This window comes from Phocoena sinus, chromosome 3, assembly GCF_008692025.1.
Source record: "Phocoena sinus isolate mPhoSin1 chromosome 3, mPhoSin1.pri, whole genome shotgun sequence".
In the NCBI taxonomy this organism is placed as follows: domain Eukaryota; kingdom Metazoa; phylum Chordata; class Mammalia; order Artiodactyla; family Phocoenidae; genus Phocoena; species Phocoena sinus.
Window position 1 is genome coordinate 161,907,463 of NC_045765.1, and position 24,125 is coordinate 161,931,587.

Here is a 24,125-nt window from a genome sequence, read left to right on the forward strand (position 1 = left end):
GCGAGGTTCCTCCACACCTGCGATTCTATACCCGCAGATCGTGTAGCGCTGTAGACTTTACTACTGAAAAACGTCCACGTGTATGTGGACAGGTGCAGTTCAAACCCATGTTGTTCAAGAGTCAGCTGGGGGCTCCTCTTTCTTATCTCTTCCCGGGAACGAGCACCTGCGTTCTGTCCTCCGGGGTAAGAGAGTAGAGCCCAAGGTCTCCATGCTGAACCTCAGTGCTTGGTCTGCAACGAGACTTAGAACCACCAACCTTCTCCCAGGTGTGACTCTTAAAAACAATTTCCGAGTCAACACTGAGCAGATATCACCTTGACCTGGCACCTTTTCAAAGTTGGTTGTTAATCAGATCACCTTTGTATTACTTGCTCCTCAGAGAGCCAGAAATTTACTGCAAAAAAGAGAGGGCTAGAGGGCTACTCTCCGGAAAAAGTGAGTCTTAAAACCACTGCCGAACATCTGGGAGCGAGGAAGGTTAACCTCCGCGTCAGCAGAGCCTTTGACAGTTAACTTCTAAAAAGCTTCACGTATTTGCCTGAATGAAAAAGGCCACTTGCTTTTTCTATCTCCCTCCAAGTAATTTGAAATTGTATGATCTGCTTGAGAAAATTAATTCTGCTAACTTAAATCTTCTAGCACTTTTTCATTCATCTGGTATGCTAAAATACTTAGTGACTTGATGCAAACACACATTTAATTAGCATGATTTCCTCCTCTTGGCCCTTCTCTCACATTTAATTTTGTTTAGGAACTCCCTTGGCGGTCCAGTGGTTAGGACTCCGCACTTCCACTCCAAGGGGCTCGGGTTCGATCCCTGGCTGGGGAACGAAGATCCCGCAGCCTGCACAGTCCGGCCAAAAAAATAAAGAAATAATAATAATAAAATACTTTTTTTAAAAAAAGGAGTTAATTTGGTTTCAAAACACATAATGAAATTTGTTCTAAATGAAGTTTTCTTTCAATAACAAGTTTCAAAACACAGCAACTGAAGAAGCCGTCCCTTCCTGCATTAAACCTACCAAGTATCCTGGTGGGTCGGAGGGCATTTGTGCAGCCCAGAGAAAGGAAAGCGAGGAAGATTCTGGGGCTGGTCAGGAAAAAATAAATCTACCGAGAAAATGGCTGAGGCTAAAAATGGAGTCCAAGCACATGAGGGGAAGAATCAGAAAACATTCCACGCCTGTGTGTGGCCAGCTCCCCTCAAGTCCTGCCCTCCCAGTCACCTGGGCATGTTGGTACTCCGCCTCCAACCGTCACCGAATCCTTCCCTGACCCGGGTCACTTCGGGGTCACATGAGATTAAGAGGAACCAAATCACAGTAAAATACCAGTTTCTCTGCTACTGTGCTGGTCTTTCATATAAAAAGGAAAGAATGATGGACTGACAATTCTCCAGTTGTGAAGGTGAACCACTTAACCTTCAAAGCAGCTTTAAGCTCTCCTCAGTCTACAAACTTCACATATACTAGAAGTTCCTACAGCGTAAGTCGAGAAAACAAAATGTATTTTCACTTTTCCATAAATTTCCAAGCCTAGTGACAAAACAGACTCCATAGTTTACTAACTGGAATGCTTCTACTGTAAGATTTTTCCTTAGAAATGCTGCTGCTGTTACAAAAACCAGTGAACCCAAACATAGCCTCCGGAGAGCAGCTTTCGTAAACGGCTTTCCTTCTAGTTTCCTTTAACGCCTGCTTTTGGAGAAGCATAACAAAGCTGGAAAGTCATACATAACGCTTCATGGAAAGAGCCTCTCTCTGTCCTAACTGCAAGTTAAATCTTCGTGAATCCTGCTAAAGAATATTCCTAAGGCCTGTGACACAGACAAACATCAGGATACAAGCACTGGCTCTCATCTCCAGACTCCAGGCCTGCCGCCACTGCTGCCCTTCCCCTCTGCTCAGTCTGTGAACGCTGCCCGGCGGCCTGTCCTTCCTCTTGGGCCCCTCCAGGCCCGCGGCGCTCCCTGCGGCCCGAAAAAGGAACGCCAGCCCCCATACCCACCCACCGCGCCTCCCTCGGGAAGGTCCGGGCTGCCCAGAGCCCCTCGCCTGCTTTCTGTCTCTCACAGCTTAATGAACAAAGGCACAACCTGCTTTTTCACAGGCATCATCTTCTCTCCCTCTCGGCTAGGGTGTAAAAATGCGTAAGAGAAAGAAGAGGTGGCATACGAGTACTGATGGGAAAGAGAGGGTAACACACAGCTATATCAAAACAGGTGCTGTAACAGGTGTGTGTAAAGAAAGTTCTAGAGTGCAGGGGGAACAGCTGAATCTGCCTGGGGAAGTGAAGGGAAGCAGTACATAACTGCAGGGACCAGATCACGAGGATGAGGTGATTCAGGCTGGTGCTCCAGATACACACAGAATCTCTGATGGTTCAAAAGCAAGGGTGTGACCCACTCAAATTCATATGCCTTGGTGGCAGGGCTGCAGAGCCAGGGAGACGAGTTAGTGGTTGTGGCTTGGTTCGAGCTGAGTGGGGAACTGGTGACACATGCACCCGTAATCAGAAACTGCCATGGACCGATGTCCACTTAACGTGTCGTCTCCTTGGGAAAAACAGTCTCTTTGTGAACACCGTGAAGTCTTTTTCAGTGGTGGCATTATTAAACCAGGAAAAGAAGCCACTCCTGTCAGTTTTCTATTCTGACAACTGTCCAGGGTCCACAAAGCACCAGCCCCTTTGCAGAAAGGGCTGCTCAGGGTCCCGGCCATTTGTCAAATATGCCCCCTACACTGTCTTCCTGGGCTCACGAAGTTTGAGTTGGAAGTGAAGACGGCTGTCCTGAAGCCAAACATTCAAGTCAAACAAACGGGCTGGTGGAGGACTGACTGCCCAAGATCCCGGACCCGGTAGTGAAGTTCTTTTCCTTTAAACAATTTCATTGGTTCCTGATCTTGGATGCCTTTAAACAAGGCAAGCCAGGCCTGGCCCCTTCCAAGTGTCTCTCAGAGTCTTACTCCTCCCAGATCCTTCTTCCTAGCCTGTTACTACCGCCTTCATGTACTCAATCTCAAATTACCTAAAAGGGCCCCTCATTTCCAACTTATAAAGAGCTGTCAAGTGGAGAATTTTTTTCACCTTAGAAATAAGATGTAGTAAGTCGACATCTTAATTTGTAGTCCTACCGAAAACTTTAGTTTTTATTATAAATCCTTCTATCTCAAAAGCTACATAATAGTTTCTTCAATTGTAACTTTCTATGATTTTCTTTTTTTTAATTTTTATTTTATCTTGGACTATGGTTTTCACAAGAGTAACATATATGCAAGGTATAATTAATACCAACGTGTTTTCCATTTACCAAATAACACATTACCTCTTATCCTGAGACAAGTTTATCAGAACAGCATACCTATGACAGTAACGTGGATATTATTAAGGCCGTGCTGGCTTTGCTACGTTTAAATTCAACATTATGTAAAATGCACTTCTGCGAGTATCTGAGAGCAGCCGCACAGCCTGATAAAATCAGAAGGCAGCCAGGACTTCAGCCACATGACAGGCTAACAGGCAGAAAGGAGGTCCCACAGCTCTGAGCCCAAAAGGCAGGTCGTCTATTTCTGCTACAATGGCTGTGCCCTGCCTCTCGCCAAGGACCCCCTTCAGCTCCTGTCTTCCCCGCTCCCCTCCTGGTCCACAGCTCCCAGCCACGCCCTCCCTCACAGGTCTGCTCCCGGCAGATGCCACCCCCTGCAACGGCACGCGTGTGCCCGTGTGGCGAGGACGGCCAGCAAGGAGGCCAGCCCTGCCCCCACCTGCGCAAACGGCCACCTCTGGTCCACTTTCTCACACCACGCCCATCCTCATTCCTCCCTCGGAGTCCAGAGGCCCTTCCAGACGGGGCTCCGTCTCTGCCTCCGGATGCCTCACCTCTTTCACGTGGGTGTGAAAGGACACCGACATGTCCAGGAGGATCTTCCGCTGCTCAACTCGCCGAACAAAATCTTGTATCCGGTCCTCGAGCTGATGGGCGGCCTGATAGATCTCTTCCGGGTCACATTCCCCAGTCTGAGCCAGCTGTTCTGCTGCTTCTAGTAATTTATCCGCATTGGTGTATGTGTTCTGTGCAAGAGAACATTCAGAGACACAGAAGGTGAATAAAAGACAAACTGGCCAGGCTGGGAGCCATAATACACTGGAACAGAGTCAGTGTGTGATGTTCCTTTCTGTAAATCAAACAGAGGAAAGAGGAGGGGAAGAGATGATTTTAGGAGTTCAGAACATCTCCATGAGCAGCCTTTTCCATTCTCGTTTGAGGCTGTTAAACTCTGAACCTCACGGCAAAGCCCTTCCGTCTGAGGCAGTGATGGGGTATCTGGTAGGCAGCTGCTGGCCATCTCGTGACTCATAAAGGGCTTTGGGCCTTTTGCTGCCACGCAGCCAGAAGACAGCGCGTAGCCACAAATGCCTACCTCACTTTTTCTCCTGGTTTTATGACAGAGTGCAGAGTTTCAGTTTTGTGTCTTTCAGTATGATATGCCGCTTTAGGATAATTCCCCAAGATCAAGTGAAAAAGTTACGTTGCAAACAAACATAGGCTGCTGCCTCTTTTCACATGTTTCTACTTATCAGTAATTCTGTGCTTATCTTTCCTCTACTTTGGGGGATACGTTTTTTTAAAGAAAAAGGAAATAATAACTACAATAGCTATAAAGTAGCCAGAGTTTTAAAGAGCTGAGAGCTGAGTATCAATTGGGCGTCTAAAATACTCTGAAAATTACTCTGTTTTAATTCTTGATAAGCGAGGCTGCAAATGGCTTCCTCAAATCAACAGGTTTGTTAGAGACCCGACAGTGTTCGAGGGACCTGCTGGCCAGAGGGCTGCCGACGGGAACGGGGAGCAGTCCAGCCGGGTGGGGGACCTCAGTGCAGGAAAGAACAGAATTCAGGCCCCGAGAAGCCCAGAAGAGGCATGCGGCTCCCCGTGAGACACCGGCTGAGCCCTTCGTCCTTCTCCTTCCCCAGCATTTCAGCCCCACAGCCGAGCAGGGTCGGCACCTCATGGATGAGACGGGGCGTGGCCCCAGGTGTGCGAGGGTGCCCCTGTGGGAAGTCCGAGCCTGATGGGGCACGGGGTGCCCCTGCACTGGGAAGCCTCCCAGGTCGAGACTGGTGACCTCCAGGGGTATTAACCTACTAATAAGCCAATGCCTCAGGATGATGAGAGGGAGAAGGAGAATACTTGTGTCAACCCTGCAACACTGGACTGGAACTGGAGGATCCACGTAAGTTCACGGTTTTCAAGAGACACGTGTGTAAGTGTGCACGTACCCTCATGTCCCTCCCCCGCCCCCCATCCACCAAGAGGGCCTGGGAACAGTGATGGCCCAGCAGCACTAAGCAGGGTAGTACCAAGATCTCCACTTGTAAGCACCATTCTGCTCTGGAGGGAACCAGGGCTCCGTGGAGAAATGGCGGGCTCCAGGGTTGGGGTGAGACAAAGTACAAGATGAATCTGTGACATCTTACCGTGCCCCAAAGCAAGGAGAAGCCCAAGAACAATGTGGACAGGAGAGAGAAGCCAGCTTGAGGAGGCGCATGCTGGCCAAACGAGGGACAATCTGAGCATCAGAGGGAACAGTGACAGCGATGGAGGATAATCCATACACTCAATCGGAAACCAGGAGTCCCGACTGACACAGAAAGTAAAACTGGAGGATGGACGGCATAGTTACAGAATTTCAAAGTACCTCCCCACAAAGAACTTGCTAATTACAAAGGGGGAACGACTCACTTTACAACGGAGACATCTGGCAGACACCACCTTAACCCAGGGATCAAAGTGGACACCATAGATAACAGGACAGATTAAACTGTGCAACCCTTGAAGGGACGGAGTTAGGAGGACACGGCAGCACTCCCGGGATACACCTGCCAAAGACGTATAACCAGAGTACAGGCATGAGGAAGCATCAAACAAACCCAAAGTGAGGGGCATTCTCCAAAACAACGGGCCTCAGATTTTCCTAAATGTCATGCCACAGAAGTTAAGGAAGGACCAAGGAGTGACTCTACACTGAAGGACACTCAGAGATGTGACGACTAAATGTCACAGGTGGTTCTACACTGGATCCCTTAGCTATGAAGGACATCGTGGTCTGAGGGTTAGAAGGTAGTCATGTGTCAGTGTTAATTTCCTGATTTTGATGGCGGTATTATGGCTGTATAGCAGGATGTTGGTAGGAAACACACACTCGAGTCAACGGTTTAGCGTGGGGGGTAGGTTCTCTGTGCTGTATTTCCAACTTTTCTGCAAGTTTAAAAAAATTTTACAACGGAGTAACATTCAGTGTGATAAGGATGAGGTGATCTCAAAAATGATGCCGACGCACACTTAAAGAGCACGCGAGGCCCGAGCGTCAGGGTAGGGTCGGGTGGAGCGGTCCATCCTGGGCAGGCTCTGAGGGGGTACAGTGTCGACGGGTGATTTAAACGTGACAGTAAAGACCAGCTGGAGGGCGCTCTGCTCTTCGTCACCAGCATAGGTTGATGGCTCCCTGCTCCAAGTGTGCCCCTGGCATGAGCACCTACTGGGCATGGGTCTAAGGGCCTCCCCCACACTGAGCTGTCTGATCCTAACCACCGCCCCTTTTACAGGTCAGAAGACTGAGGACAGGAGGCCAATCTCAAGACTCAGAGGCCAAAGCCGGCAGGTGGTGAAGCGGGACGCATCCCGGTCTGCCTCAGGGGCCTGGGCTTTCAACAACCCAGTGTACTGTTCAGCTCACCCCTCACAACGGTGGTTCATGCAGCCCTGCTTCACACACTGCAGGGCTGACAGTCACCCCCTTCTCCCTGTCCCTCTGGAAAACCATCTTCAGGGGACTTTTCTTTCTTGGTACTATCCAAGTCTCACAAGAATGTCCTGCACTACTAACAAAGGATCCTTCAGAACTCCTAGAAATGATGGGAGAGACGTCAAAGAACCCCGCAAGACTGACCGACATGGCCAGACTCGGAAAATGTCTATGTGCGCACTTTACATAGTCTTTGAACTCAATTACGTGGCCTCATCTGAAAAGCACAGTCATTCCCGATCTGACCGCAGAGCTTCAAAGCACAGTTAAAGGGTTTTGTATATATATATTCACCATGACCCGCTGGGAAGCTAAGCTGTCCTGATTCCTGCGCAGAGCAGACAGTGCACCTGCCCACTTCAAAAGAGCTCTGGAACCACAAAAGCACTTTTCAGAAAAGTCCACTCTCCGTCCTGCACGACTCTGGCCAGCGGTAACTTGGTGACAAGAAGCCCTTCATGCAGATTATCAAACCACCTGGGAGATTCCGAAGGACAGGACAGAAAGACTGTCACGTCAGTACCTGGGTGTCGCCGTGGTGACCCACAGCCTCAGGCTGGATAGGATCAGCCCTCCTCGTGGCCAGACGGACGAGGGAGGAGTTAAACTAGGAATGAGAATCACAGCGATGCGGTAACGATGAGGGAGGGATAAGGAAGCCATCGACGACGACACAAAAAGGAGCGACGGAAAATGTCGGGGCCACAAGGAGCCTCAGGGGGCCTCACAACCACATGGAGCGTGGATCCGGGATGGGGCCCCGAACAGGGGGAAACGAAGGAAACCTGAACGAAGTACGGACTTCAGTTCAGCAGTATGAGTTATTAATCCTAACAGTATCGGTTCAATATTACATTCGTATAATATTATATATTATTAGTATGATATGAGATCAATATTAGCTTATTAATGATAACAAATGTACCGCACTAATGAACGGTGTGAGTTTTGATAACAGGGGAAACTGGGTGCAGGGTATGAGAATTCTCTGTATCATCTTCACCATTTGTGTGTGTGTGTGTGTGTGTGTGTGTGTGTGTGTGTGTGTGGTACGCGGGCCTCTCACTGCTGTGGCCTCTCCCATTGCGGAGCACAGACTCCGGATGCGCAGGCTCAGTGGCCATGGCTCACGGGCCCAGCCGCTCCGCGGCATGTGGGATCTTCCCGGACCGGGGCACGAACCCATGTCCCCTGCATCGGCAGGCGGACTCTCAACCACTGCGCCACCAGGGAAGCCCCACCATTTTTCTGTACATCTAAAAGTTGTCTAAGAAAGTTTATTAAAAAGATATGATGTGTATGTATGTACACACACACACAGAGCAGATTTTTAAAAAACAGCCTTCACCTAGGGAACAGGTCCTGAGCACTGTCCACAGATTCTGTCACCTAGTCCAGCGGTCCCCAACCTTTGTGGCACCAGGGACCGGTTTCGTGGAAGATGCTTTTTCCACGGACGGGGCCGGGGGATGGAGGGAGGATGGTCAGGCGGTCATGCGAGCGATGCGGGCGGCAGAGGAAGCTTCGCTCGCCCGCCCTCCACTCACCTCCCGTTCCTAACAGCCCGCAGACCGGTACCACTTGCGGACCCCTGACCTAGTTCTTCCCTCGGGGGAGACTGGCCTCCGGCCCCTCAGCGCAGCCCCTGGCCACAGAGAAAGCTCTCCTCACGATGGGCAGCTACCAGCCTCAAGGTTCCTGCTGGGCAGGTTCTGCATACACATTGCCCCCAGAGGCCTCCACTCATCAGAGGCCGCACAGTGAGGTGGCATTCCTGGGGACGGTGGCTTTATGGGGATCCACGCTTCCCTGCGGGGCCTCCCAGGACCGTGCTCTGCAGCTCTGAGCAGAGGCACGACCGGGCCTCGGTGCTGGACGGACAGACAGCGTAGCACGCTGTACGCTGCACGTACACACCTGTTAAGAGCCGAGTCCTGTTCTCGCATCTATTGTCACTACAGCCGTGAAGCCGCTTCCCTCTCGAGTTTAGTAAGTGGATCTGCAGGTGACAGAGCCTCCCAACACATGCCAATTCTGAAGGCTTTCCGCCTCTTGGCCAGCAGGTAAAGACAGTTACAACAATCAACGTCCCAAAGGAAGAAGTGCATTTCTGAATGATCTGGGACATGAAACAGCACTCATTTTGTCTCACCTCTCATTTTACGCTTGAAGACCCTGAGCCAGTAGGAAGGTCTCCGTGGCCCTCCCTCGGCAGAGCAGTAGGTGCTGCTGGAGCTAGGGTTAGCCCGCGGCCTGTCTGAAGCCCAAGGCCAAGGCCTCCCTGTGCACAGAACCTACCCTGGATCCTTTGGCCATGGAAGAAATGGATCCCCGTGTGTTCATAAACATACGGATGAGAAACACTAGCTTTGGAGCACTTGCTCTGTGCCCCGAAGCAGCCTTGTGACAAGGACACGATTTCACTTCTACTTTATAAGCCAGAACACGGAGACAAAGAGATGCAAAAACTCAGCCAGCAGTCAGGAGAGCTGGGACTGTCCCCGAAACAAAGGCCTCGGCCAGCGGTCCTCTCAGAAGGGAAGGTTGAGTCAATCTTAGACTTACAGCAGGGAGGAGGTGTCAAGCAAAGGAGGCTGTTTTGGGGTCTGAAGAGACTGGAGTCCCCTCTTCCACCCACTGCCCTGTCCCCAGGGCATCTCCCCCGGGGCCCAGCTCCTGGTCCATGGGGTGGGGTACCAACCCCTGCAGCGAGGACTGAAGGAGATACTGTAGGGCCAGGCCGGGGTGCGCCCAAAGAGTTTCCTGTTTTCTTGAGAAATAAATTAAAATTGCACAATGTCCTAGGTCTCAAGAAACACAAGAGCCTTTCAAAGGAGGATCAGACCTTCTCTCCCTACCATCCACAGCCTGGGTCTTACGCAAGATGGCCAGAGGCTATATTTAGAAACTGGTTTAAAAAAAAAAAGAAGATGGGTTTTCTTGATCTTAGGAAAGGAGGAAAACACAAGCATGTCACGCCTGAATTTCAGGTGTGCCGAAAGTGCCCTCGTGCTGTGCTCAGCGCATCCTCCCTGCAAAAGGTGAATGAGCTCAGGAGAGACCCCGGGGGTTAGAGAATTGGCCTGATTAGCTTCTGAAAATCCAGAATGAATGGTTACGGTCTCCTGCTCTCCCGAATGCCACACTTCTTTATCCTGGAAGATATGTTAATTATATCGCACACAAAAAAAGTTACTGACAGAAATGGCTTCCTGGAGAACAACTGTGAGATGTTTACGTCTTTGCAAGGTGATTTGAATCCCAGGGGACAAGCAGACATGAGAGAAGGCACCTACGGGAAGATGCTATGCCAGAGATGTACTGACTCCTATTAGAGACATCTTCTGTGCTCTCAAAACCAGCTTCTTCCGCGAACCAGAATTGTCTCAGCTTTCCTGGCTGCTGTACTCATAGCTTTTTAAATCTAAAAAGGGACGTTAAACTTGGACAATTATTTAGAAGGTAAGAGAGCAGGTGACTGTCAAAGAGCACCTTCCTTTCCCAGTCATTTGTAAAAAGCTTCACGTGGAAAGCATTGCTCATTTCTTTTTTAAAGCTCCTGCGTGAACGTGCAACGTGGCCGCGCTCTAGAAATTCATCAGCATGGAGTCACTGGATAGGATCTATCTACTCAACAATCACTGTACAACATAAAGAAGGAATGGATCTTCAGATTAGTCGCGAGGAGGTTCTCGGGTCTGCCGAACCGTGTGCAGAAACAGTCCAACGCTTCCTGATGTGGCTCTAGCAGTGTCTGAAACAGCCTGAGACCAGGGGCCTCGCAGCAAAGTCGAGGGCCTGCAGCAGTCACACTGGCCTGCACAGCTCGCTGCCACCAGGACACAGAGGCTCTTTTCGGGTTCCCCCTTCTCAGAACACTAGAACCGCTCTACACAATAATCTATATTTAGTAGGTTTTAAATGAATTCAACCGTAAGACTTTTGACACTTCGTTTCTGAATCTCTGTCATGTTACTTTACCGTGTCATGTTTTGAAGACGCTGACTTTAAGAAAAATTCATTAAATAAACTGCTAATTCAATATCTTGAAACTAAAGATTGTCTAGAGACAATTTAGAATTCATTTTACAAAGGACCCTTCAAGACACAACCCCAAGACACACACTAACTCACCTTAAACTTAACTATGAAAAAGAAATTTCTTTTCCCTAAACCCAAAATGTGTTTTACCTTTGTGAGTATGTTTCAGAAAATGAGAAAAGGCTCTTTATTAAGCACTAAAGATGCCTCTCTGTTCCTGTTTTTAAGGTGCCTCCAAAGGCCATTCTGTCCAAAACATACACACATCTAAAGCATGACCGTAGACCTCCCTCTGCCATAGGACTTGTATTATACTTTGTTTTGACAGAAAGCAATCGAAGACAGGAGGGTAGAGAAGGAAAGGTGGGGAAGGCATTCCCTCCAGTGGCCTCGCCCCCTGCACGAGAGCAAGACTGATGTTGTCTTCTCTGGGAAGAGGCAGACAGCTTTCCATGAATGAAGCTACAAGCACAGAGTGTAATCTGGCTCGATACCCAGGCCGCTGTCTGTCTAGCCCGAATCCGCTGCACGTGGTCTTAATAAAGCCCGGCTCCTTGTGGAGCCACTTCACAGGACAGACCTCTCCTGGCTTATAATGCTACCCTCCTCCCTCTTACGCCCCTCAAAGAATCTTTATTAAACAAGCTGGGGTGGGGGGCTAGAGAGAGAAGCCCACTCTATTTCTTCAGGTCTATAGCCCCCTCCCAGCTTACTACGTTTAATCTGTTCTTATCATAGAGGGGTCCAGGGTGGCCCCCCGGTGTCCTCTGAGGCAGGGCACGTTCCTTTCAGAACCAGCCTGAAGCGGGTCCGTGATGCGCAGTTTCTGCAGGTACACGGGCGGCGAGCACCGGGCTCCAGAACCCCATCAGGGACCACTCGGGCCCTGTCACACGACACACACTGAGCTGGATGCGTGTCTGCGGACAGAAAGGATCAGAGCCTTTCACCCTGAGGCAAGTGGAGGGGATTTCTCATACATGAGGGGCTGGTCCCCGTTCACAGCCAACCACGACAGACTGCTGAATGCCCACTCCGGGCAGCGGCACGTCCCTGTGTGCCTCCTGGATACAGTTTTATCAGCCAGGGACGCAGAAACCGGACTGCCGGTGCCAGGGGCGATGCGGAGGTAAAGTGCACAACACTCCCTCTGAACCAACGGTATCTAAAACATGCACCAGCATCAAGCGACATTCTCCAAGTGACGGGAGGGCCTATAAACACTTCATGCCAGAAGGAAAAGAACGAAGAGAAGGAGAAGCTGGAGATGCTGGGCCAAGAGGCCAGAAGTGAGGGGCCAGGTCCCAGCAAGGGGTGGAAATGAGCGCACGGCCAGGTCCAGGGCGGAGCGCTCAGAGCCTGGCCCCCGGGGGGTTTGCAAAGGAGGGAGGCCCGCAGAGAGGGGAGGCTGGGTGTCTGTGCGTGGCTCCCCAGGCCGCGGCAGAATGAACCCCTGGCACATGACTGGTGATTATATGAAGACCAGAGAGAGGGAAACCGGGTGCAGGTGTTTGCAAAGTGAGCAGAAGGTGTTTACGTTTAAGGTATTTGTTTTTTCATGCACAGTTCAGACTTGGGCTTAAGGACTTTCAATTTAAGGAAAAGAGGGTCAGGTACCCCTTAGAGTCCCAGGGTCAATATGCCAAAGATGATAAGAAAGCAGTGAGACCTGGCCGGGGAGCGGCGGAAGCTGACAGGCCCCTGCCTTTCTCTGAACCAGGGGTAAAGGCAGTCCTCCCTCCACTCTGGGGCTCGCCCTAGAAACCTCAAGACGCAAAAGTGCCCTACAAAGAAAGTGTCTCCCTCTTGCTGCCCCCCGAGCCCCTGAGTTGACGGCTTTGATTGTCATCTTAGATCTGAAGAAGATTACTATGAAAAGATAGGGCGAGGGTCGTCACAGAAGGCACCACAGGAGTTAGAGGGAGGGGTCAACAGGTGCTGGACGCACACAAGGACACTCGGCAGGCCAGCGCCTTCACACTGGAACCGAGCCCACGGTCACGGGTGACCTTGCTACTTGGGGCAGGAGCCTGCTCTGGGTTTGGTTGTTTGCAGTCCCACCTCTTATAGATTCTTTGGTGCCTGAAGTCTTTGCTCAGAGGATCCAAATCTCACATCCATCCTCAAACCACATGGCTACAGAGCAGGAGCTTATCTTATGGAAAAACCAAGGGGAGATGGAACACATCTTCCACATTTCTTCTGCTACGAGAGGAAGGCAAAATATTTTCCAGCACCGTAAGTAGGGACATCACACGTAATGCAGAAAAGAGAAATCCAGAGACCCATTCTGGTGCGGCGAGGCCGCTGAACACGGAGCCTCTTCCATCCCGCTTCTAAGATCAAGAATGCACGAGACTGGGTGTCACTTTAACTTTACATACAGAGACTTTTACAGTGTAAAGGAAGTAACTGTTTTTTTTGGGTTTTTTTTTTGCGGTACGCGGGCCTCTCACTGTTGTGGCCTCTCCCGTTGCGGAGCACAGGTCTCGGACGCGCAGGCTCAGCGGCCATGGCTCACGGGCCCAGCCGCTCCACGGCACATGGGATCTTCCCAGACCGGGGCACGAACCCGCGTCCCCTGCATCGGCAGGCGGACTCTCAAGCACTGCGCCCGCCACCGGGGAAGCCCTAAAGGAGGTAACTTTTTAAAGGCATTTTCCCTGAACAGGACTGAAGTGCAGTTTGCTTTCTTATCTCATGACTCTATCTCACATCAGTTTCCTGACAAACCCAGGGTACAACCGAACCCTCTGTCATGTAAAACCCATGGACGCACCCACTCCTGCTTATTTTGGCATTACAGATTTTGAGACTAAATCGTTAGATGTATATTGACACTCCCCCTTTTATAATTGAAGGCTCTCTTTATTTCTAATGACGTTTTTATGCTTTCAAGTCTATTTGCTTAACACCAATATTCCTATACCAGTTTTCATTTGCTTAATATTTGCCTGGTGGATCTTCTAACACTTTACATACTTTCAAAATTCCTGGGTATTTATGTTTTAGGTTTGCCCCTTGAAAACAATACACAGTATGATTTTTTAAAAAACTATTCAATCAGAGAATCTTTCTTCTAACAAGTATAATCTATTTTGCATTTACTGTAATTACTGCTATTTGGGGACAAATTGCTACATCTTATTTTGTGATTTCCAACATAATTTTTGTTGTTCTCCTTTCTTTTGCTTCCACTAGACCCATTTTCCTGAGTTTTTACTTATCTGGTTTTCTGTATTTCTTTTCTTTTTATACTTATGGGAAGCGGTGTTTTCTATCCCCGCATTTAGTAGTCATTCAAGAACACTCACACGCACCCCTGTCTTTACAAACCTAAGATAAGCAACACCTCCTGCCAACCTCGTCAGGACACCTCTCCACCTTCTGTGTTCAAGTGCTCCGGGGCTTTGCTCCGTCTTGTTTTTAACTACCACCCAATTCTACCGTCTTGTGTCTAAATGGTCAATCCTTTGATTTACAAACGTATTTACCAATTTCTGTGCTCGTTATTGACCTCAAGCCTTTCTTCTCATATTTCCTTTTTATTCATTAAATTAACTCATTCAACAAATACTGCTGGACGCTTAGCTGCACCACGCCAGCCTTGTTCTAGGCGCTAGTGACAGAGAAGTGAACAACACAAAATCCTTGCACTCGTGGAGTTCAAATTACAGTGGGTGCTTCCATTATTCTGACTAAACTACACACTTCAGGTCTCCTGTAAGTAAGTGAATGGTAAACTCTCTTGGTCTTGGTCTATATTTTATTCTCACTGTTGAATGATAGCTCCACTGGGTGTGGAATTCCGGGTTCAGAGTTCCTTTCCCTCAGGTCTCCATCCCACTGTCTTCCAGAATCTGCAGTTACTGGTGAGAAGTCAGCTAAGAGTCATTCTCACGGTTGTGATTTTGTTATTTCTCTCTCCTTGTTGAGACTCTGCCTTTGGTGTTCCTCCGTTTTACCATTATGTGTCTCAGTTTGGATTCATCCTACAATTTCTTTTTAAAACAACCTTTACCCTAGCTCCTACAGCTTCCACATATATATCATGGCATGGTAATCTCTCCCTCCTTCACTCCTCCTTCAAAACACAAAACTAAATGAAAGGCACATTTACCAATGTGGGAAAGAGCTGGGCGAGATGCCATACATGACACTATCACACACACCTTACTTCCTCTCCAGCAGCCCTCACTGTGCCTACTTTTCAGGTAAAAAAGTTAACCTCAGAAAGGTTAAGAGACTTTTCCAAAGCCACACAGCTGGTGAGCATTACAGCCAACATTCCAACTCCACAAATCTCATGCTCTTAACACACCACACCCCTGCCTCCTGTTTCTGAAGCACATGACTTTAAAAGAAATAGAAAAGGGAAAAGAAATGCTGGCCCATCATTACAGAAATTCAAGGACTGTTATTCCCTGATTATGAGCTGGAATTTTACAAACTAGTCAACAGACACTTGTACCATAACTATGGCAAAAATATCCAAGACACTTTTCTGTTTCAAGAACTTCACATTTATGAAAGGGTCAACAGTCTAAACCATCTTTCGGCCAGGCCATGACAGCTTCATCTGAAATCTGAGCATTATCTCTGAATCACCTTCAAACCTACGTCATTAAAGCTAAGTCAACAGAGATGGGGTTAAAACTGTAATTCAAAACCAACCACATAGGTATTTATGGAAGAAAATAGTAAAAGCCATTGTTTTACCTGTGCTACTTCTTCAAAATCTTCATGACGTTTCTGCAAAGCTCTGGCCCGATGCAGAGATTTCCCCACACCTGTATGTTTGCTCAGAAATGCTTCTCCATGGTTCTCAATCCAGTCCAGCACCTACAATGAAATACAGATATACATGCCATAAAAACCATGCCTGCCTCCATCAGTTTTAGGGCTATCCATTAACGATACAGTCTCTTATCTAAACTCTATAAGAAACAAGAAACAAGGGAGAAAAAAAATTGGGAGCAACCGGACAGTAATCTAACACGTTGAGAATTACATCTTCTGTCCACTTTCTTACCACGATTTTAATCAGCTCTTACTTTAATAGTGCAAGTCTGTCTATGTATAAATATTACATGCACTAATGATTAAATTAAATCTCACCTCAGTTTATGCATGACTGAGCCAACAAAACTGCCTGGGTTTTGTGTGAGATAGTGGTAGCCAAGTCACAGAGGAGCAATTTAACTTAACATTTTTATAAGGCTCAAAGCTTCACAACTCAGACAATTGAAGTTTAACTACAGAGTTCATGTTTTTCTGTCTCTTCTGAAAGACTTGAAACATGTAAGTAAAACCCAAGAAAACAAAACAGCTAAATGCCTCTGTCCTGGTCTTCGAGGATAATTTATTCTATAAACTAAGCTGTTATGAAAGCTAAACGTTCCATGAACTTAAATACATAAGAGTTCTTGCTAGCTGAAATCCACCACACTAAAGAAAAAGAGTAAAAGTAAAGCAGGGCAACCCAACGTTTTTAAGTCACAGCTGGGGCTGAGTAGTTCACTGGCTACTGTACTTGAGAAGTTGCAAAACGCCAACATCATCAAACAACATATTTAAGACTACATCAAATACACATTCGTCTCTTTCTGATGGAGAGGGGATAACCAGCCAAAAACTAAGCCAGTGACGTCTTTAGCCAGAAACTTTCCTTAAAAGATATTTGAATATCTGAAGACATTTGTTCATGTGTTGCAAAGTACTGAAGGCCACCTCGGATTCTGCAATTAGTAGCCATGGTAACTAAGGATGCAGATCAAAACAATCTTGGACTAAAGATCTGCCTGGAGCCGCACAGCTAGGACAGTGGTCTAGAGGGCAACCTGGAAGGGGCCCAGTCACAGCCCTCCACTAACTGCAAAATTAAGGGGGCCTTAGGGTGGGGAATGCAATGCACAGCTTGGGGAAGACAGTGGATAATACTGCAATAACTGTGTGTGGACAGCTGGGTACTAAATTTACCTGGTGATTGTTTCACAATGTATGCAAATGCCAAGTCACTACAGAGTACACCTGACACTAACCTAACAGTGCATGCCAACTATATTTCAGTTAAAGTAAATAAATAAAAGGGGCGTTAATTTGAGGTTCACTGATACGAAAGTGATCCCTTGCCCTTTGTTACCTCCACCACTGAGAGATCAGTTGCGCTGACAGACATCTAGATAAAAAGAGGCTAAAGGCCTGTCCAGGGACAGCCGGACTTGTCCTCTTCTGCTCCACACCAGTCATCTTCTGGTCTGACTGATGGTCCTTTCTGCATAGGGCTTAGCAAAGTCAGTAATGCGTGTAAATAAAATGGCTCACGAACCTGAATAAATCCCTGGTGGTCCTCTGTAAAGAGCCTTGTAGAATGAGCAGGGGTGTGTGTGTGTGTGTGTGTGTGTGTGTGTGTGTGTGTGTGTGTGTGTGTGTGTGTGTGTGTCTCTCTCTCTCTCTCTCTCTCTCTCTCTCTCCCTCCACGCGCGCATGTGGGAGGACAGGGTGGGGTACGGAGGTCAAGCCTCGCGCAGCGCAGCGGCTGCTCAGGCTACAGACACACGCTTACCTTATTACCATAGTTCATTTCTGAACCTCTCTGTCAACACCATGCTCTTCCAGTCACCCGGGGTCACACTATCAAAGTGATTCCTACTGGATCCATTTGTCTTCTGTCTGTCCACCTCCCAGCCCTTCTGAAAGCTCCCTCTTTACCTTTCATTTCTAGCCCCCTGCCCCACAGACGCGGGGTAGCCCTTCTGAGCCGCAGCTTCCCGCCTGCTCAGTGGGGATAATAATGGGGGCCTGTGAGTTGTCAAGCACCTTAATATCCTGGCGTGGCAGGTATAGAGCACACAAGCCAGCCCCACCCACAAACTGTCACCAGAGACAGCTTCCATCTAATATCAAGCTTTTTGGTAGCACAGGCTATGAATATTCCATTGCTTTTTAACCAGTGCACTTAAGTATATTATTTTTCTTTCTTCAGATTAAAAAGAGAGAGAGAGACCTTCAGTATCACCATTAGTAGGTAATACCACATTCACCACCTGATATCAAGCTGCTGTTTATATGACAGTCTCTTACTACGTATTACAGAACACAGGTCCTGTCTCACTCGTAAAGAAATACCCAATGATAATTTCAAGATGTCTCAACTTCAAAGAATGGATACAGTTAATGGAATGTGCCTTTCGGTATGAGGCCAGCACCAGGCAGAAGACTAGGATCAAGTATATTAAGCTTGAAAAGAGTTGAGAGATACGTAAGTACATCTATGCCACTGTCCACTTCCCTATCAGATCTGCATGAAAGACTAGGAGACACTTTTTTTAAACTAAAGCTATAGTATCTGCTGTATACTCCCCAACACAGTGTAAAAAGAAAAATCGAGGTTTGGTAAACAGCAAACCTGATGAGTACTGATGACTCAATACAGACTTGAAGTAAGGGCACAATTTCAAAAAGTAAAAGACAAACACTATTTGGTAGAAAGAGCTGGAGGGAGCAAAACACAGTCTTTTTTAAAAAATAAGAATTTGTTTTTTCAAGCCCAAGAAAAGTTGCTTCAGAAAGCATAAATTGGAAATAAAAGCTATTATGAACCAATCACCCAGGGTTACAAATGGGTTACAATTTTTCTTTTATTAGTGGTTCCTTTTCACAGAATTATAAATACCAAGTGAAATTATATTTCCAACAAACATGAAAGTAATTCAAAGAAGACTACAAATTCCAAGCACTTTTTAAAAACAGTCGCAGACAACTGTGAGATCTAGCTCATACTCAAAACCAAACTTCCCCACGAGGCTTTTGCTTCTCATTAAGTCTGAGAATGTTTCCCAGATCGCCAAGGAATCCCGAATGAACGTACCTGCCCAAGGAGCATTTGAAAGACAAGCTTGTGGAACCTTTCCATTTAAAACATAAAAATATTTGCAGGCCAGGGGCTCCATCAAGCTAGTCCAGCCGGCCCCCTCCCTGACTCAGCTGTGGTGGCAGCTGCCCTCTCCCTGCCTTGTGACCTTCACCTGAACAACAACTTGCTCTCTGCAGCCGGCTCGAGGAAAAAGGGCAAAAGCCAGTCCTTCCCACGGGCACCTGGTTCACAGGCAGAAGAGCAAGGCTGGGAGGCCAACAGCGCCCCCTCCTTGTTTGGGGGATGTGGAGCAAGCTTGTTCCTCTGTACAGTGTCCTCTAACAGGCACCATGATAGCCCCAAGGTCAAGGTCGCTCCAAAGTGAGCCGCCAAGACTCAAAACACAGATAACTCTTCTCAGCATCTAAGTCAAAATGTCAGCTGTGCAGAAAACCTCAGATTGCTTAGCTCCCTACTTGTGATGTAATTATAAGATCGAACGTGACCACGGCAGTATGAACGAATAATTGCGCTGCTGTCTGAGCGCCTGCTACTGAAGCCGGCCCTGACGTACACTACACCGCCAGTCCTCATGGAGAGCTGGATGGGGGCACATCGTGCCTCTGTTTCATACGTGAAGACGCAGGACCAACGGCTACCAAGTGGAAGAGCCAGCCTGTGGACCTGGACCCAGGAAGCAGGGTCCATTCTCTTAACCTCTAGTCTCCACTGCCTCTTCAAGTCAGCAGAGCTGGCACACAGGTGGCAAACTGAGGAAGGAAAGAGCTGATTTGCTTCAGAACAGTTCAGGCTATTGGGTAAGTGACACTATTATAATAGAGAGCAAAGCGGGGGGAGGTGAACCAGCAAACAACACCACGCCTGGACCACACGTCTCGGGAACTGGCCACTGTTGCCTTTTCTATCCTCACTCACGTGGCCGAGTCTGGCCATCCCATACAATCCCTAAAGTAATTTTCTGCCATAAGCCCCTACTACCTAATATTCACTATGTTTTGTGGATTAATATTTCTAAGTAATTACTATTTAAGAACTTACAACTAAATACTAAACCCTTGTCAGAGAGGAGACATTCTCAAGGGCCTATGTGTCAACAGCATGCAATATAAAGACCAATGCAATGACATTTTCCCTTGAAAGTGCGGAGGTATTTATTTCAAATACTTACTAGAACAGCCTTCTGTCATCACCATGCACCGTGTCATTGTCTCTGGCATCATCTATTGAGAGATTATTCTGTGCTGTGCTTGGGAGGGCAATACAGGTCCATAACCCCTTATCCACAAAAAGCTAAAAACAGCTCTGAAATTCCGAATATTTTTTCAAAACTTGGTCAGAAAAAGTCACTGACGATTAAGACCTGACCTGAGGCTACTAACAGTCTTTATTGATCCCTTTGGTGTGGGTCCTTGAACGTTTGGCTGCAGAAATCTCCATGTGCTTGATGATGGGGGGCTGCCCAGACCTCACCAGAGTGTGTATCACGGTGTATACACACTGTTGTTCTCTTTCTCAACTCTGAGAGATTCTTAATTCCAAAACATATTTGTCCCAAGGGCTACAAAGAAGACAGTAGACTTTTATTATTATCTCTATTAAGCAAGAACTGGATGCTCAGGAAAGTTAAGAGCCCGGGAAAGAACACCTCGTTAAAAAGAGAAACAAACACAGGACTTCAAGAATCCGAACATAGGCTCCTACCTCTCATTATATTGTGTTACTATATGAAATGTAAATACTACATGAAAACCTTTAAAGTATTTCTAACATTAGAGTTCCAGCGCTAAGATTTACTGTTTGTAAAAGCTAGACCAGACCTCTGACATAAAACCACCAGGAGCACATTAAGCTTATCTAGTTTTGCTGGGAACTTTGGATGCAAACGGTATTCAGGGAAAACATACAAACATCTGTCAATTTTAGCTACCGTTGTAAAGAGACGAGGCCTAGGGAATCAGTGTTTTCTGTCACAATAATGAGAGTTCCCTCTAAGTCAGGGGGCCTCCACCCTGTTAAGACCCAGGCCACACAGCAGGAGGTGAGCGACGGGCAAGCGAGAGAAGCTTCAACTGCTGCCCCCATCGCTCGCATCGTCGCCTGACCATCCCCACCCACTCCAGCCCGTGGAAAGAGACTGTCTTCCACGATACCGGTCCCTGGTACCAAAAAAGGTTGGGGACCGCTGCTCTAAGTCACATTTTAAGCACACAAAAATGAAACAATTAACTCTGCCGAGTCTATATTCAGTTTTAAAAACTACGGTTACATGAAACAAATAAAAAACAATGGCAATTCTAAAATATTCTGAATTTGTTCTTTTTAATATAAAATCAGATTTTCTAGTGGTAAAATATGAATTTCCTCCCATCCCTACCCTAGATTCCCTGTAAAACCAAAACTAACCCAGTTTCACTTACTTTAGTTACTTCCTTGTTCAACAGGCTGGCTGTTATTTAAATCACCAGGATACCAATCTAGAAATAGACATACTATGCTTCTAGTTCTGCTTTTAAATAAGTGCTCCTGACAGAAGCATTTAGATAAGAGCTTTCTTTTTTTTTTTGCGGTACGCGGGCCTCTCACTGCTGTGACCTCTCCCGTTGCGGAGCACAGGCTCTGGACGCGCAGACTCAGCGGCCATGGCCCACGGGTCCAGTGGCTCCGCGGCATGTGGGATCTTCCCGGACCGGGACACGAACCTGTGTCCCCTGCCTCGGCAGGCGGACTCCCAACCACTGAGCCACCAGGGAAGCCCTAGATAAGAGCTTTCTTGATGATCAAATCAATGCTATTTTAGTGATTATAACAAAGGATGACCGAACAACTAAGCCACATCATTTGAAATTTGCTAAACTCAAATGGGGCACCAAAAAGGAGGCCTGCTCTTCAATAACATAACTTTTCTTAAAGGCCAGTGTTTCAGTCACTGCTGCAAGGAGGACGGACGTCCAGTATTACGCTGTTAATGACACTTAATCAGGAAGTTAAGAATCAGAAGTGAGGGAACCCACACACCTCTGCCATCTGAGCCTGCCTGGCACCTTCTTCCCTAACTCTCACAGCGTACTTTACTCCTGAAGCCGGCCTCCCAGTCACACTCTTCCCTTTCCCATCAGCTGCTCAGAGAAGAACACAAAGCTGTGAGCTGGGAATAGCTGGGCTCGGGACCGCTGGGGGTGGGAGTCAGCGCCCTCTCTCCCTTGAGGCCTCCGTTTCCCCTCATCCACTCCTAAGCTGAATGCAAACAGTGAGTGAGAAAGTAAAATGTGAAGAAACCTAAAAAGTCTCCTTCAGTAGCTATTTTCCTTTGCAGTGATGGGCAACTGCAGCTTCTATGAAAGCCCCTTCCCGGAGCCTGAGAAGCTCCACTTAAATATTCCTTCTTAAGTAAGATGTCAATTTGACTCTTTGATTAGCTCAGAGTGAAGCATCCTCCCCAGGTCAAGAGCAGTGAAGCAGTTAAAAACCCACTAGGCTTCCTGCAGCTTCGGCCAAGATGCTCGACTTTTTTGAGTCTGGGGTTTTTTAACCTGGAAAATGAGGGGCCTGGTCTGACGTGATCACAAGGGCCTCTGGGTCTAAATTCTGTAAAGTGCGTGGCATAACATTTACAGTGGAATGAAACAGACACAAAATTCCACATGCATTTGTGGGCTCTTGAGGACTGAGTGAAGAAAGAGTAACGTTCTAGGTCCAGCATTCACCGCTGCCTGACAGTAACGACTATCTCTACCCACACATTTCTTTACTTCTCTCCAGGGGAGCCAAGAACTCTCCATTTCTTCAATCATTGTATTTCAAAATTAGAATTAAGTTTGTTCTAAAAATATAATCACTCTTTTTTAAAAATTTATTTTACTTCTTTGTTTTTGGCTGTGTTGGGTCTTCGTTGCTGTGCGCGGGCTCTCTCTAGTTGCGGCGAGCAGTGGCTCCTCTTGTTGCGGAGCACGGGCTCTAGGCGCGCAGGCTTCAGGAGCTGTGGCTCGCGGGCTTAGGTGCTCCGCGGCATGTGAGAATCTTCCCAGACCAGGGCTCAAACCCTGTGCCCTGCGCTGGCAGGCGGATTCTTAACCACTGCGCCACCAGGGAAGCCCCTACTCTTTTTTTAACTTTGTATTTTATATTGGACTATAGTTGATTAACAATGTTGAGACACTTTCAGGTGTCCAGCAAAGTGATTCAGTTATAGATATACATGTCTCTATTCTTTTTCACATTCTTTTCCCATTTAGGTTGGTACATAACACTGAGCAGAGTTCCCTGTGCTATACAGCAGGTCCTTGTTGGTTATCCATTTTAAATATAGCACTGTGTACATGTCAATCCCAAAGTCCCTATCTCCTCCCCCACCCCCCCCATAACCAGAAGTTCCTTCTCTAAGTCTGTGAGTCTGTTTCTGTTTTGTAAGTTCATTTGTATCGTTTCTTTTCAGATTCCACATATAAGCAATAGATATTCTTTCTCTAACTTCCTTCACTCAGTTTGATAATCTGTAGGTCCATCCATGTTACTCCAAGTGGCATTATTTCATTCTTTTCAATGGCTGAGTAATACTCCATTGCATTATGTACCACATCTTCTAATTACTCATAACACTGAAATTTTTTTTAAATGGTTTCTAGAACATTTCAAAGTACACTAAGCCTAATGCTCACTTGGAGAAAGATGCTATTTAAAAAAACCTCAGTCAAATTACATACAGCAAACATATGATACAGGACACCAAATGCCCTGCATTGCAGGAGCTACTTCTGCTTAACTCCCATGAGAGCACAGGAAAGGCCAGGAGCGTGTGCTCCGCACGCACTTTCTTGTGTGGAAGGGAGCCTGGGCGAAATCAGGAAAGAAGGGCTCAGAAAGAGGCTGGCAGGCTTCTAAACTTCTACATCATCCATCCATCCATCCACCCATCTTCTAAAAAAATTTAAATCACTTCTCCTGGTATTACCATAGTTTTAATTACATAAGTACATTAAATTTCTTAAGGAAAGCAAAGAACCTTAGGATGAGAGGGAGGGAGGGAGGGAGGAAAGGAGGTAAGTAGGTTACTATTCATATAGTCTCACCTTGGATGTTCCCATCACACCCCAACCAAACCATCACTCTACCAACATGGGCTAATACCTTTAGCAATTTTCTAAACTTTTAAAAATTATTTTTTTCATTCTTAATTTGGAAATAAGTATAAAACAGTACAAAGTTGTCCAAGAAAAATCTCAATATGCCTAGATGTTATCTAAGAAACGCGTCCAGATGTTACGTATACCTTAAGTCTAGTCACTGAACTATAGAAATATACATACACACATGCATGCGTGCGGTCTTCCCTGTCAGCTAATCCCTGGACACTTTCCTCTTAGGGGACCCTGGCAATTCGGCTGACACTCAACAATGGGGAG

General features: G+C 47.2%; 1 protein-coding gene across 6 annotated transcripts in view; it reads right to left on the reverse strand.

The window, feature by feature from the left end:
- Window positions 1–24,125, reverse strand: part of TRIO (trio Rho guanine nucleotide exchange factor) — a 374,356-nt gene that overhangs the window by 154,509 nt on the left and 195,722 nt on the right. For all 6 annotated transcript variants that reach the window (XM_032626733.1, XM_032626732.1, XM_032626734.1 and 3 more), the window contains 2 exons: window positions 15,570–15,692; window positions 3,883–4,074 (listed from right to left, as the gene is read on the reverse strand). In XM_032626733.1, coding sequence (XP_032482624.1) covers window positions 3,883–4,074; window positions 15,570–15,692 — 315 coding nt within the window. The remainder of the gene's footprint in view (window positions 1–3,882; window positions 4,075–15,569; window positions 15,693–24,125) is intronic.